Here is a 16,441-nt window from a genome sequence, read left to right as displayed (position 1 = left end):
TAAATATCAACTAGAGTTGTTGCATTACATATTGAATACTGAAAAGGTGATACCTTTTCTATAAATAAAAGCCATCCAAAATTGTATACAACAATAACTGAAGTATGCCAATGAAATGTCCTTTAATTCTTTTATGACTTAAAATTACAATCAGTCATGTAAAAATATTTACAGTAATTAAATATAAAATATGGGAAAATGAAACCATACATGGAAGACTTAGAAGGAAATATATCAAATGGAAACAAAGTAAATAGATAAATAGAACTGTAAAATTTAAATGCACATATATGGAACTATAGTTAATACAGCAGTGTTACAATGATGTCGAAAGCTTATAATATGATGGGGGATACTTAACAATAGGCCATCACGTCATGAACGTAAATTTTACACAGAGAAGCCTGCAATTTATGTACATTTTGTCTGTAAATATAATGCTTAGAAAGGGTGTGGTATATTTTTAAAAAAAAAAAAAAAAAAAAAAAAAAAAAAAAAAAAAAAAAAAAAAAAAAAAAAAAAAAGCACTTTGTCTCCTCCTTCAAACGGGAAGAACACTTCATACCTTTTTATCAATTTCATTAAATATGATAGCACAGATAAAAAAGTTACCTTGTATCTAAAATCTATTTCCTCTTGTCATTTTCAATATGATCTGTATGACATGTGAGTCAATTGGCACAGATTATATCCTTATTCCCACATAAACAGCCACATAAGGTGGCTTACAAACTTTTGATACTGGAAAATACCAACATTTTAACACAGATACCCATTCTGTAACACCACACACATACTGTAATGATAAATGGAAAGTGATTACTTTTACAACCTTTGATGTTAACATGACAATCATCACACATTTCTCATAATTGCAGCACACTTGTTTCACTGTCACGTGTGAAAATCATAATCACAGGAATGATCTAAGTTCCAATTTAAAAGAGTATACCTGGCAAGCTGTGTTAAAAGAATATGGCATAAAGAAACTGAAAAATATGTTTGTACAGTAAACATAAATATTAGAAACATGAAATCTGAAACTTATAAACGAGTATACTTTGGCTGTGACCATATGAGGCTGAATAATCTACCACAACTATTTTGCAGGTATTGTTACTTTGCACAACGAAACAAAGACAATGAACAACTGATTATTACTTATAACACTTCATACCACTGTCCATATTACATGCAGGCAGATCTTATCCCTGACATATTATAGCTTATAACATATATACAAGGGAAGATTCATCACTGGTCTTCCTCACACATTTACTTACGAAGATCTACACAACATCCACACCGTTATGTGGCATAAATTTTGTCATGCTTTTACACAGTATTCCTGGAACTTAGATAAAATTCTACATGAAAAACAAAAATTTACTTGCACACAAGTTTAAGTATTTGGCATTAAGATTATTAAGAAAAATTATGAAGTTTGCTCTTCATCTTCGCAGAAGACTGAACTTAGTCTTATCTTATTTTTTTTAAATTACAGTGCAGAAATGGCAAGACGACAACAACAGATGTAGCATACAACATTGAGATTACAATGTAACAAGAACATATAATGGAGTATCAAATGCAACGTTCCTCATAGCAACCATGAATCACAGAGCACCGGTGTTGCAAGTTGCAGAATTTGTTTAGCCCTTATAGGTTCCAAGATAACTCTTGCAGACTGGACACTTGTGCTGGACAATCTTGCAAGAATCCATGCAATATGGAATACAGCTACACAGAAAGCACCTGTGAAAGAAAGGCTGCTCTGTATTTCCAATTTATTTGTGCAAAACAAACAGTATGGGGTAATTACTGAAGTAACAGTAGCATTATTAATGCAGAGAGAGTTGCAACACATGTCCTTACTGTAAATTTCATATAAAATGAGTCTGTCATATGTCAACAAAAAATAGAAACCTGATTGAAAGGAACTGTTAGGGACTGCTGAATCAGTATGAACCAGAACCCATCAATGGGCGGCATCACCACCACCACCACCACCACCACCACCACCACCACCACTTAGGGTCACAATTCGAACGGCTGTTAATGGAATGGTGGCATACAAAGTACATGACACATTCAAGTACAGGTAAGGTGGCAGGAATTATGATAATGTGACTTGTGAATGATACCTGCTGAAACAATTTTTAACTTAATTATTTTGAGCATAACAATTCTTAATATTTGGTGATTATGAAAAGGCCAGATGCTACTCACACTGAAGATGATATACAAAGTTACAAACAGGCACAACAGACTGTTACACACTAGGCTTTTGACCAAGGCTTCTTCAGAAAAGAAAGGAAGGCCACCAGAGATGGTCGTCACGTGTGTGTGTGTGTGTGTGTGTGTGTGTGTGTGTGTGTGTGTGTGTGCGCGCACCTGCTTGTGTGAATGCGTGTGTGTGCGCGTTTTTCTCTTTTTCTGATGGAGGTTTTGGCCAAAAGCTTAGGGTGTAACAGTCTTTCCGTTGTGCTTGTGTGGAACTCATTGTGTGGAACTCAATGTGTTATCTTTACAGTGAGCAGCAATCTATCCTTTTCATAACCACTGGTGATCCATCATTGGCTTTCTGTTGTTTAACATCTGGTGGGAAACTCAGATGCTTTTTGGGCACAAAGATATCTTAGAAACAGACCATATATCAGGTTTTTAACTAATTTGGTTGGATCTTCTTCTTCAACTACCCTATCATTTAGATTTAATTTAAATAATGCCATAATTGTAGTAGCACAAAGTAAGTCACTTGTGTTCATTCAAACATTTACATGTGTAATGTGCAAGCTCTTCTTCATAGCTGGCAAAGAGTGTGGTGAAGAGTACACTGACTAAGGTTAGACAGAAAAAAAATCATGCGCCATATATCTATGACAATGCAACCAAAAAGTGCAGAACTATGAAGAGTGCATAAATTGTTTATATGGATGAGACTGGAAAGAAAAGATGGGGATATTTTCCAGACCTCTATTATCCTTCTGATGGACACTATCAAAAAGCTTATTTTTAACGATTAGAAGTGAAATATATGTGTGTTAACATTTACTCCAATAGACAATGTAAATGGCAACAGATGTTAGTTGTGTGTTTCTGATGATGTATAAAATATTTTGATTACCTTGCAATGACCACCTAAAAAGCAACCTTTGTAATCAGTCAACAATTCTTTTCATATTTCCTTAATAATTCAATATGCAATCTTAACACCCCTCTGTCTAATTACTGAAAGACTTCATTCCTTCCATCATTTCCAATTTTTTTTGCGTCATTAAGCACATAATAAAATGTTGACTCACTGGAACTTTTCCCTCGTGTGATAGTGTCATATTTTTAGACTGTGTGTATTATAAAATTCTACTTGAAGAAACTAGAATGACAGTGCATTAACAGCTTCAGTTTTATATAGATTGGATTTTTATCTTCTTAACAGAAAGCAGGACTTTACATTGAGTCAACACAGAATGGCAGAGAAAAGGGTGTGAAATTCCATAAAGTTTATTGCTGTGGGTACTCTCACACTTCACCTATACAACTGATCTTCCAAGACAATAAAGGATTGTTCACAAAATAATGTTTGCCAATGATGAGGATGTTAATCAACTGCCAAACTCCACCATACAGTCCAGGTGACGGCTAAGCTAGTCTACAATTGTGACTCTTCAAACTTGCCCAGCAGACATGTTGTAAATAGTTTTCATGGGTTTGTCACCAGATGACGTTGTGCAAATTCCACAATATTTCCTCGGAGCAACTGTCCGACATGCCATCTTCAAGTCGTTCAACTTTGCTGGTGGCTTGGTACGACTGTCGTACCTAGCCACCAGTAAGGTTGAACCACCTGAAGATGTCATGTTGGACAGTTGCTCCGAGGAAATATTGTGTAATTTGCACAATTTAATCTGACAGCAAACCCACGAAGACTATTTACAAGTCTACAATTGGTCCAGATCAGATGGTTTCAGTGTTAACCTCAGTTTCAAATTAACAAAAATCATCCAATGGTATCAGTAATGGAGATTAATGAGCACTGAATGAAACACTACATACAAAATTCCTTATTTTTCAGCAGGGTAACACACGAAACTTTTACTTTTAAGTAAGGTCTACAGAATACAGTTAATGAATGAATTATTCAAATTTTGATTATTCTGTCGAACATACAGCTATTAATTACCTGTACTTCTAATATGGGTCTACAGCTTCTATATATTTTTAAAATTATGTCATATTCTGTTTTAGCTGTTACTGTTTTTATTTCGCTATTGCAATTTCAGCATTTGTGCTGTTTTCAAGCACATGATTTGATGTTATATTAAGTTAATATTGTTGCTGTAGAACTGAGTAATATGTTGTTATTAAAAAGATACGTTGATTTGTTATTGATATGTAGGCTGAAGTAAGTCAAAATTAATTTCTTGTAATAAGAATATACAGCTTCTCTAAATCTTTTAATTATGTCCCATTCACTTTTAGCTGTTACTTTTTATTTATTTATACGACATATTACAACATCAAATATTTTAAGTATATTAATGTTAACAAACTTCAGTAATATATTTTCTCAACATGTTGTATTACGCTTTGCAAATGCTTGAAAAATGGCACAAATGCGAGAATTCCAACAGTGAAATAAAAACACTAACAGATAAAAGCAAATATGATGTAATTTAAAGTAAACGTTGTCCTCAGATAGAATACGTACGCAGGGGATGAGTTGGGGGATGAGGGTGTGGGGAAGAGCCACAGGAGTAGAAAGTAATCAATGCAGTTTGAGTTATTTAAAGAAAAAAACACTATCCAGTGCAACAGACATGATATATTAAAAATTATGAAGTAAAAGCAAGCAAGGAAAATCTTACTAGATAGAAGTTGAACATGGGATTTTGGAGATAAAGATTATGTGCAGTAACATATTACTCTAAACCAATACTCCACACCCCATCGGAATATCGGATAAAAATTTACTTTCCATTTACAAATAATGGATAAGTATTCACTAGAAGCAACATGAAAAATTGTTGGTCTCTCTCTCTCTCTCTCTCTCTCTCTCTCTCTCTCTCTCTCTCTCTCACACACACACACACACACACACACACAGGTGTACATATATAACAACATATACTAATAAAAATACGAGAGAGAGAGAGAGAGAGAGAGAGAGAGAGAGAGAGAGAGAGAGAGAGAGAGAGAGAGAGAGAGAGCAGGCTTACACGAATGAAATAGTAAGTCAGAACAAATTACAGTGACAAGCTACTAGGAATTGTAACAAACAACAACAATAAGCTGTATATTAATGTGGATGAATTAGAAAGTCTTTGCCCCTATTTTTCTTTCAGTCAAATTACAGCAGCAAATGTGAAGTTGACATACCCATTCCCAGTGGTGGACCTTTCTTGGACCAGACCGGCCAAGACTGTTTAGGTACTTAGCACATAAGAAGTATCCACTGTGCATGTTTCAATTTCGGTTTGTGCAAAAATGATGTGAGAAGCACGAGCACAGGAAATCGTCAAGACGTGATGCTGTCTTCAGTCTACCTGCTCTGGAGGCAGCGTTAACACTTTGGCAGCACAGCTTGGCAGTGTTTCGGAAGGTGTGGAGGAAGTACCTCTGCTGCTGACAATGTGAACACTCACTTCAGATATGTTGTCCTGAGTACTACTAGTAGTGTCACCATTGAATATATTGAATAAGAGAATGAATAAATACAGAAGAGTTCTCTAGAAGACAGTTTCGCAGAAAGACTTAAGCACTCTTCCAGCATCTGCACATTGCAATGAGTATTCCGGAACAGTTCATTTGGCACCCACGGTAAAGGATACGGATAAGAGGCACTGAAATGAGGGAGCTTTTGAGATATGAAAATGGAGTTTTCAAGAAATATACAATGTTGCCCAGAGCAACTGAAGTCAACAATGGAGAAGATATACATGAGCAAATGCTGTAGTGTTGTCCAGTGTATTTACAATATTTATGAAAAAATAATTCTGTGATTTGGGGAGGGGGGGGGGCTAACTAACAGAATTGTTACAACAGAAGTAGTAAATAAAATTAACTGACCACAGCACCCTGGTCAACTAGCAATATTCAGTGTTGTAATAGCTGTTGACTTGCCAGTGAAGAAATATTATGTTGATGGAAAAGAAGATTTTTGTCATGCCGATTCCACGGCTAGGAGGGCATCAGAAACCTCTGGGAGCGGCTTGTGGCAGCCAACCAACACAACAGCAGCATCCCTATGCTTCACAGTATGACAGCTGGTTAGCTGAATACAGCAATGGCTACACAACAGTACAGCAAGAAATCACTCTGTCTTGTCCACACACAACGAATCAGCCGAGCTGTGCAGCTTGCTGTGCCCCCTATTAGTTGCAATTTTTAATTTGGTGTGTGAAATTATACATAAACACTTTTCTATGTTGTGCAGTGTTGTAAAAATTGCCTAATGATAATTCAGTGTGATTTCACAGGCATACTGTTGTTCTTTACTAAAAGCTCTTCACCACAGGAAAGATAAAGGCAAATATAGCAGTTTTATTTGCTAAACTAGAAGAGTTGTCAAACAGTAGTACAGCTCAAATGAAGCAGTTAAAAAATTAGACAGGATATTAAACAATATTACAAGGACAGATCTCAGAAGAAATATCTACAAAAATAGACTCTGCAAATAGTAAAATTACCAATATAGACATAACGTTAGTCAAATTACATAAGGAGTTAGAAACTTAAATACATAAACAATGTGATTTAGTCCAGAAGGAGGTAAAAGGACAATTCAAAGAAGTTTAAAGTAAAATAACAAATACAGAGGAAGAATCCGCACAGGACTTCGAAGGTACACATAACCAAATCTCAGTGACATGACACTAAGAAGTAGTACTAGAGCAGAACAGAGATTCTGATGATGTAATTGGTGGTACAAACACTCCAGCTAGTTTGGAGGAACACCTACAACAAGTAGATGAGTCAGAGGTACATGAGAAACTTTAATTCACTGACGCTAACACAAATTCTTTGGATGATACCGTAGTACACCAGAAGGAATTAATAAGGTTCAAACCAGATGGGTGTGTACATCTTCTGTACATCCCGTTGAATTTTTAAAGAAATTTAAGGATGTATTACCCTGGTAGCTGAGTGGTCAGCGTGACAGACTGTCAATCCTAAGGGCCCGGGTTCGATTCCCGGCTGGGTCGGAAATTTTCTCCGCTCAGGGACTGGGTGTTGTGTTGTCCTAATCATCATCATTTCATCCCCATCGACGCGCAGGTCGCCGAAGTGGCGTCAAATCGAAAGACCTGCACCAGGCGAACGGTCTACCCGACGGGAGGCCCTAGCCACACGACATTTCCATTTATTTACCCAAAGTCTGGGCAGATATGACTAAAATGAACTTTTATTCTTAAACATTTACAACAGGAAGTGATATATTAGAGTGCCAAATACCAGTGTACACTTAAAGCTGTGTCCATTTGAAGCAGCATTTAGAAGATAATTTTTGTGTCCTAGCAAGCTTACTAAAGTCTGACTATTGTAAACCTCAGCATGAAAAATATTTGTGCTGTACTAATACGTAAGTGAAAAATTGATTTTTGATTTCAGTATGTCAGAAGTATGCTTATTAGTAAAGACATGCACAGGTATACTGAATTTAAGCACAGCAGTAATCAGTTTAGAAATGCAAATCTGTATTTAAAGGAAGCTTTAAGCTATAACACGTTTTCAAATGACGATTTTCGCATGAGATACAGTGAATGTCAGGAAAGTGGAACTACATGTGGAGATACTGAAATATATACTAATTTTAAGCTTTATTTCAGCAAGCTTATGACTTTGAATGAACATATGGATGAGTTATTAAGTTATGGACATATGGTACATGCAATGACATGCCATTTACTGTTAGCTGAGAGAATAAGGTTTCATGATAGACAACACTGTGTTGTATAACGCATTCTATGTTCTGCAGATATACTGAATTTAATAGTGAGAATTGTACTGTTTAATGCATCACAAGAAGATAAAGATTTACAATATATTTACAGTCCAAACTCAGGAGGTGATTAGGTGAGCTTCTATTGAGTGTACGTAGAAGCACTGTGGATTTTACTTACCTGAGACAATTATTATTTATTGGTTTGTAAAAGGAAAGAATAGCAATGAGAAAATTTACTTATCATAAGTTAACATCAAGTATAGATTTAAATGTCAGGAAGTCATTTCTGAAAGTATTTATATGGAGTGTAGACATGTATGAAAGTGAAACATGGACAATAAATAGTTTAGACAAGAAGAGAAAAGAAGCTTTCAAAATGTGGTGCTACAGAAGAATGCTGAAGATTAGATGGGTAGATCACATAACTAATGAGGAGGTACTGAATAGAACTGGATTTGTGGCACCACTTGACTAGAAGAAGGGATCAGTTGGTAGGACGTGTTCTGAGGCATCAAGGGATCACCAATTTAGTATTGGAGGGCAGCGTGGAGGGTAAAAATCGTAGAGGGGGCCCAAGAGATGAATACACTAAGCAGATTCGGAAGGATGTAGGTTGCAGTAGGTACTGGGAGATGATGAAGCTTGCACAGGATAGAGTAGCATGGAAAGTTGCACCAAACCAGTCTCTCGACTGAAGACAACAACAACAACAACAACAACAATTAATGTTATTGTTTGTTCATCTGTTTTTGTCTGCTGTAACATAGAGTTAAGTGTTAAATGTAATAGTTGGTTCAGCAACAGCATAAACTCAATACTTAGAAAAAATTTTCTCGGACACTGAAATGACAAATGAAAATTTATAGCAAGGCCTGGATTCAAACCTCCTAACTAGGTAGATGTGCTAACCACTATGTCACCCTGACAGCGTGGTTTTGACCTAATGCACAGACCATCCTAGCATGCCTCCTCCCCCAATGCAAGTGGGCTGAGGCCTGAATGGGAATTTGGGTTAAGAAGGGAGGCATGCCAGGATAGTCCGTGCAGCTGTGCAAAGCCACTTTGTCAGGTTGGTGTTCTGACTAGTGAGCAGGAGACCTAGGTTTGACTCCTGGCCTTAGTACACATTTTCATTCATCACTTCAGTCTGCATGTACACATCACGGGTGTTTAAGACTTCAAAAGAACTCTGGAACTAGTTTCATTTCATAAAAATAAATTTCACTTCTTGCTCGCAACCAGATGAAAGATATTCATGTAAAGATGTTGTTCAGGAAGTTAACATGGAAAGAGTATCACTGCGCGCACTTCAATTTTGGTTTGTGCAGTGATGGTGTAAGAAGTGTGAGCACAGGACATAAGCAAGGTGTGATGCTGTTGAGGGTGTCTACCTGCTCTGTAGGTGGTGCTTATACTTTGGCGTAATCGCTTGGTGGTGTTTTGGAAGGCACCTCCGTTGACAAAGTAAACACCCAAAAACAGTCGATAGAAACTGTTGAGAAATGTCACTCTCTTATGGGCTGTTCTAAAACCCACTTCAGCTATGTTGTTCGAGTAATGAGGCAGTTGTCCCCACAGACTGAATGTATTGAACGTGAAAACAACTAAATACTGAAGATTTCTCTAAACAGCAGTGACATCATTGTGTAGTGAGTTGGGATTGTTGTGAGCTCTCTTACAGCCCTTGACCCTATGAAGCTGGAAACGAAGTTAGTTGGTTGGTTGGATTAAAGGGGGGAGAAAGGAACCAAACTACGAGGTCATCAGTCCCTTGTTCTGAATAAAACAATGCCCCAAGTGTGAGAATAAAACAAAAGAGACTGGCAACTCAAAACGGAATGAAAGGAAAAATCACAAGAACGATGAAAGGCAACAAGCACGTAAATGGACAAAAGGGGACAAGAAAACCACAGAAATGCAATAAACTGGATGAAGAGATTAAAACAACAAGGCAGATTACCATGGATGGCTGACCATGAGAATAAAAAGGAGAAGCCAGCCACTCTGCAACACATTAAAACCTCCATCCTAGAAGCACTAGGGTGGAGGACACAGAGCAACAAAGGACATGCACTAAAACTTAGATCAAATGATAAAACCCACCCTCACGAATAAAACGTAAAACTAAATCAGCCAATGAGTCGTCGTCAGATAAAATTAGCGGCAACGAATCCAGTAACCCACAATTTCGTCGGTGGGCATTCAATGTGGGACAGTGTACCAGCACATGGGCTACTGTCAACCGGGCGCCGCATCGACATTCAGGTGGGTCTTCATGGAGCAGGAGGTAACCGTGGGTCGCCCAAGCAAGGCCAATGCGGAGCCGGCAAAGGACAAGTAATTCCCTGTGAGAGGCCTGCATGGAAGACTTCCACACATTCGTAGTCTCCTTAATGACACGCAGTTTGTTGTGTGTACTGTTATGCCATTCTGTCTCCCAAAAAAGCCGGAAAACCCTACAGCGTAAGTCAGAATGCAGGTCACATTCAGAGATGCCCATCTCCAGAAGTTGTTTCTGCATAGCCTATTTGGCAAGCTTGTAGGCAAGTTCGTTGCCTGGGATGCTGACGTGTCCTGGGGTCCACACAAACACCACTGAACGACGGGACTGGTCCAGGGCATATATGGACTCCTGGATGGACGCTACTGAAGGATGGAGAGGGCAGCATTGGTCAATAGCTTGTAGGCTGCTCAAGGAGTCAGTACACAGAAGAAACAATTCCCTGGGACATGAACAGATATACTGGAGAGCATGAGAGATGGCCACCAGCTCTGCAGTGAATACACTGCAGCCATCGGGCAAGAAATGCTGTTCAAAATGGCCTCTGTGGATGTAGGCGAAGCCAATATGACCATCAGCCATCGAGCTGTCAGTGTACACCAATTCAGAGCCCCAGAATACGTCAAGAATCAAAAGGAAGTGACAGCAGAGAGTGGCAGGCGTAACTGAGTCCTTAGGGTCATGCGAAAGGTCCAGATGAATCTGCGGCCTAGGTGTACACCATGGAGATGTATGCAGACAGACCTGGATGGGAGATGGCAAAGGGAAGGACTCCAGTTCAGACAGAAGGGATCGCACGCGAACTGCAATCGTTAGCTCTAACCTGGGAAGTCGATGCGGGAGACGAACTGCCGTGAGTGGAAAAAGGACACTGTAATTCAAATGCTCAGGAGAACTACGAATGTGTGCAATGTAAATGGTGAGCAGTTGTGCACGTCGTATATGCAATGGAGGGACCCCGGCCTCCACCAGGACACTGATCATTGGACTCTTTCTAAAGCTCACGTCGCTAGACGAATGCCACAGTGGTGCACTCGATCGAGTACACGCAATGCTGAGGGTGCCGCCAAACCATGAACTAGACTCCCATAGTCAAGGCGGGACTGAACAAGGGTCCTGTAGAGCTGAAGCAGCTAGAGCGATCTGCACCCCAGTTGGTGTTGCTCAGGCAGCGGAGGTCACTGAGGTGCTGCCAGCACTTCCATTCAAGCTGATGAAAGTGAGGCAGCCAAGTCAATTAGGCGTAAAAAACCAGTTCTAAGAATCGATAAGTCTCCACTACAGTGAGTGGATCGTCATGAAGGTAAATTTCTGGTTCCGGATGAATGGTACGATGCCGACAGAAGTGTATAACACATGACTTAGAGGCTGAAAACTGGAAGCCCGTGGCTGCGCCTTGTGGGTGGCTCCCTGTAGATGCCACTCAGCAACACCAGTACTTGTGGAGCAGTACGAAATGCAGAAGTCGTCTGCATACAGAGAGGGTGAGACGGACGGCCCTACAGCTGCTGCTAGACTGTTAATGGCCACTAAAAATAGTGATACACTCAATACAGAGCCCTGCAGGACCCCGTTCTCCTGCATATGGGGGGGGGGGGGGGGGGACACACCTATGGGAGGCACCAACTTGGTCACGGAAAGTATGGAGGGACAGGAAATTCTGGATAAAAATTGGGAGCAGACCTCTGAGACCCCACCTGTATAATGTGGCAAGGATATGGTAAAGCCATCTAGTGCCATACGCTTTGCATAGATAAAAAAAGACGGCAACAAGGTGTTGGCATCTAGAAAAGGCTGTTCGGATGGCAAACTTGAGGGATACATGATTATCAGTGGTACAACGCCCCTCGCGGAAGTTGCCCTGGCGTGGGGCCAGTAGCCCAGGTGACTAGGACCCAAACCAACCACAGACACTCCATATGTTCCAGCAGCTTACGAAACAACATTTGTGAGGCTGATAGCTATCCACATCAAGTGGGTTTTTACCGGGTTTGAGCACCGGAACGATGGTGCTCTCTCACCACTGCAATGGAAATACACCATCGCACCAGGTCTCATTGAATATGACGAGGAGATGGTGCTTGTAATCAGACGAGAGATGTTTAATCATCTGACTGAAGATCCCATCTGGCCCAGGAGCTGTGTCAGGGCAATGCGCAAGTGTGCTGAGGTTCTCCCACTCCGTAATGGGGTGTTATAGGGTCCACAGTGGCCTGTAGTGAACGAGAGGACTTTCCTGTCCATCCGCCATTTGGGGGTGCAAAAGGCTGGGGAGGCAGTTTTCCAATGCAGAGCCTCGAGCATAGTGCTCAGCAAAGTGCTCGTCAATCCCATTTGCGTCGGTACATAGCACGCCATTGATGGTAATGTCACGGACGCCTGTTGGGGTCTGGTACCAAAAAAGATGTCTGATCTTCGTCCAGACTTGGGAAGGTGACGTATGACACCCAATGGTCGGAATGTACCTATACAAACACTCCTGTTTCCGTCATTTTATACGCTGGTGTACACGGGCACAGAGCCGCTTAAAGGCTATCAGATGCTCTAGGGAAGGGTGCAACTTATGCCACCGGAGAGCTCGCTGATACTCTGTAATTGCCTCAGCGACTTCCGATGACCTCCAAGGGCCTGTCTTTCGTCAGGGGCACCCTGCAGAGCAAAGGATCACATTTTCTTCTGCAGGAACGATTGTGGTGAACACCTGCTCAACCATCACATCCACGTTACCATGTGAGGGGGAGTCAACGGTGACATCAGAGGTGAAATTTGCCCAGTCCACCTTGTTTAAAGCTCATCTGGGCAGGCATCCGTGGGCATGATGTCGAGGCAGTGACAGGAAGATGGGGAAGTGGTCACTACTACACAGGTCGTCATATGCTCTCCAGTGGATAGATGGGAGAAGTCCTGGGCTGCAAATTGATAAATCAATGGCCGAGTAACTACCTCGAGCCACACTGACGTGTGGCGGTCCCAGTATTTAAGAGGCAGAGGTTGAATTGAGACAGTATAGTTTTGACATCTCTGGCTCAGCCAGTAAGCACAGTGTCACCCTACAAGGGGGTTATGGGCGTTAAAATCTCCCAGAAGTAGGAAAGGTTTAGGGAGTTGATCAATCAGTGCAACTTCCTAGCAAGATGAGCCAAAAAAGACTTCCGCTTCTCTGGCTCAGAAGGGGGGATTGAAATCCCCGATGGTTGGGGGGCTGTTGCTCCCGAAGCTGGTGGTGTGGGAGCAACAGTGAGGGAAGTGCTCCCCACCATCAAGGGGGCAGGTGTAGTCTCCCGGTTCGGAGGCGACAGGAATTCAAGGAACTGATGGGGCGACAACTGTTATAGCGGCAGTGTATGAAGTGGTCATAGCCACATGATGCAGGCGCTCAAATTTTCTCTTAGCCTCATTTGTAGGTCAGTCAGTCCAGGGTCTTATATTCCATGATTTTCCTCTCTTTCTACAAAATCCTGCACTCTGGTGAGCAAGGTGAATGATGCTCTCTGCAGTTGACACTGAAGGGGGGCTGGGCACATGGAGTACTGGTATGCGACGGATGTCCACAATCTCAACAGGTGGGACTGGAAGTACAGCAGGAAGACATATGGCCGAACTTCCAGCACTTAAAGCACCGAATCAGGGGAGGGATATATGGCTTGACTTCACAGCGGTCACCATCACCTTGACCTTCTCAGGCAATGTGTGACCCTCGAAAGCCAAGACGAAGACACTGGTGGCAACCTGGTTATCCCTCGGACCCCGATGGATGTGCCAGACGAAATGAACATGTCACCGCTCTAAATTGGCGCGCAGCTCATCATCAGACTGCAAAAGAAGGTTCCTGTGGCATATAATACCTTGGACCATATTTAAGCTCTTATGGGGCATGATGGTAAAAGAAGCATCTGCCAACTAGCCACAAGTGAGTAATATCAGTGACTGGGCAGAGGATGCTGTTTCTATCAAAACTGACCCAGAGCGCATTTTGGACAAGCCCTCCGCCTACCCTAACTTGTCCTCCAAATGCTCCACAAAAAACTGAGGCTACATGGACATGAAAGATTCCCCCATCAGCTCTCATATTTGAGGTACCGGGGCAAATAAGCTTCACTGCCATCCTTAGTCTGGTGTTCCTCCCATGGTGTGACCAGGAAGGGGAACGACTTGGGGTCATATTTCTTAGCACTGAAGTTAGACTTTGCCCACTTACAGGCTGCTGGCGGCGTACCACCAGCAAGAGATGACATACTACACTTCATGGCGTGTCATCCGCCCTGATGCCACCCACTCCGACCAGGGGCCCTCCCCACAGGTGCCATCCAGCCGCAGCAAAGGCCACCTGGCAGGATGGCCATTGCCAGGAGTCCTGATGCCCCAGGGTGATGGGCATCTACTCCTTGACATACGTGGGAAGTTAATGGCGCAGGCATCAGCAGAGCGATCCCTGCGTTGTCAGAGGGCTACAACAAACACAGTACATGGCAGCCCCACCAGAACGGACTGGCTACTGTGCTGGATATGAGGTGCAAAGAAGTCCATGTTCAACGTCGGTACAGAAAGTGACACTGCATAGTGCATGGTGGAAAACGCATCCCGGAAGGTGTCCACACTGAAGATATGGAGCGGGACTGCAATGCAACGATGTGACAATGGGCTATAGATCTCAATGCATGATGGACACGATGCACCATGTAAGGCACCCTTCCCCAATTGGCTCACTCTTTGGGAAAATTTTGAAAAATGAAGGTGAAACCCTACTGGGGACCATCACATAAAGGCCGAAACGTGTGAGACTCCTTTTAGTCGCCTGTTACGACAGGCGGGAAATACTGCGGGCCTATTCTAACCCCCAGTCGCATGGCACAACCAGTGGCACAGCACTGCAGGTCCACAGCTTCAAGAAAGCATGAGAAGGCAACTGTAAATCTTCAGTAACGTACAAGTGGTCTTGAATAACATCAGGTAACAGATCAAATGAGAAGTGAGAACTGAGTTATACATGTAATCAGAGTTTTCTTTGGAACAAGGGACAAATGTCCATTGAAATCAACAGGAAAATGCAGCCCACACACAGGTAAAAATGTCTCGGCTTAAGAAGTTTGAGGTGGTGGTATGTGAGTGCACAAAAGGCCATGAAGACTTGCACGACACTTAGCATTCTGAGAGGTTGCATTTGTCACTGAATGACAACAACATTTCCTGAATGGATGAAATTGTGAAAGCAGATTAGTGTGTATAACTCTAGTACATTTCCAATTGGGAGGAAGTGCCGAGGCATCCTCAATGTGGTCAACGTGGTTATTCTCCATGACAATGCCAGTCCACATGTGGCAGTCATGATCGCTGACAAGCTCCAGTCACTTCACTGAGAAAGTTTGGACCACACACCATACAATCTGGATCTCAGCCCTAGTCATTTCCAAGTTTTCGGTCTGCTGCAGAAGTTCCTGCCAGGACAGTCATTGATATGCAATGAAGCAGCCAACACAGAAGTCCGATGGTTGTTACGCTGTCAGTTGGATAAACTCTACCACAGAGGCACCTCAAATTTAGTACTGTGAGGGGACAAATATCTGAACCAGTAAGGAAAAATAGACTAAAGTATGAAGAACATAATGTACACTTGTAATTAGCTGCAAGTACCTCCTTTCAGTTAAAAACAAATAGTGGAAAAGACTTTCTAATTTGCCATCTTAATGGCTTCATCAATACATAAAATGATATTGGTAGGACATCTCTAACACACATTACATAAATTTTCTGCCCCTAACTTTTCTATTACTTTTCCTGAAAGTGTGGTAAGCAATACCACATTTTATAAAGCTAAAAGCAAGTTCACACCAACCAAGACTAACACATTTTCTTTTCCAATTACACAATAATGGCAGCTCAGGACTTTTCTGGTAACTGTGCTTGCAAAAATGTGAAAGACTTTGGTTATTTCACACTTACCCAAGAAGGCAAAGAATAATACAAGCGATGTGAGCCCCAGCCTGGTTTTCAGTGACCGTGCTGGTTTTAATATCTGAATGGCACATAGGACACCGCACTCTGCAAGGCTTTGGTCCTACTGCCACAGGTCCATTAACGAACACTGTCAATTTAAAAAAAGGTTCTATTAGGAAATTCATTATTAAATTTTAGAACAAATAAGGAACGAGAGCAAGACATATGCCTAAAGGTTGATAATACAAGTATATTAAAATCTAACACAAAAGTTGCATTAT

At 41.5% G+C, this 16,441-nt stretch overlaps 1 protein-coding gene across 1 annotated transcript in view; it reads right to left on the bottom strand.

Moving 5' to 3' along the window:
- Window positions 1-513: 513 nt before the first annotated feature.
- Window positions 514-16,441, bottom strand: part of LOC124787865 (lipopolysaccharide-induced tumor necrosis factor-alpha factor homolog) — a 40,208-nt gene continuing 24,280 nt past the window's right edge. Inside the window, exons 4-5 of the mRNA XM_047254833.1 lie at window positions 16,167-16,308; window positions 514-1,755 (exon numbers count right to left, since the gene is read on the bottom strand). Of these exons, the coding sequence (XP_047110789.1) occupies window positions 1,653-1,755; window positions 16,167-16,308 (245 nt within the window). The 3' untranslated portion in view covers window positions 514-1,652. The remainder of the gene's footprint in view (window positions 1,756-16,166; window positions 16,309-16,441) is intronic.

The sequence above is a fragment of the Schistocerca piceifrons genome, chromosome 1 (assembly GCF_021461385.2).
Source record: "Schistocerca piceifrons isolate TAMUIC-IGC-003096 chromosome 1, iqSchPice1.1, whole genome shotgun sequence".
In the NCBI taxonomy this organism is placed as follows: domain Eukaryota; kingdom Metazoa; phylum Arthropoda; class Insecta; order Orthoptera; family Acrididae; genus Schistocerca; species Schistocerca piceifrons.
Note: the sequence above shows the minus strand (reverse complement) of the source record. Positions and strands in the feature narration are given on the sequence as shown.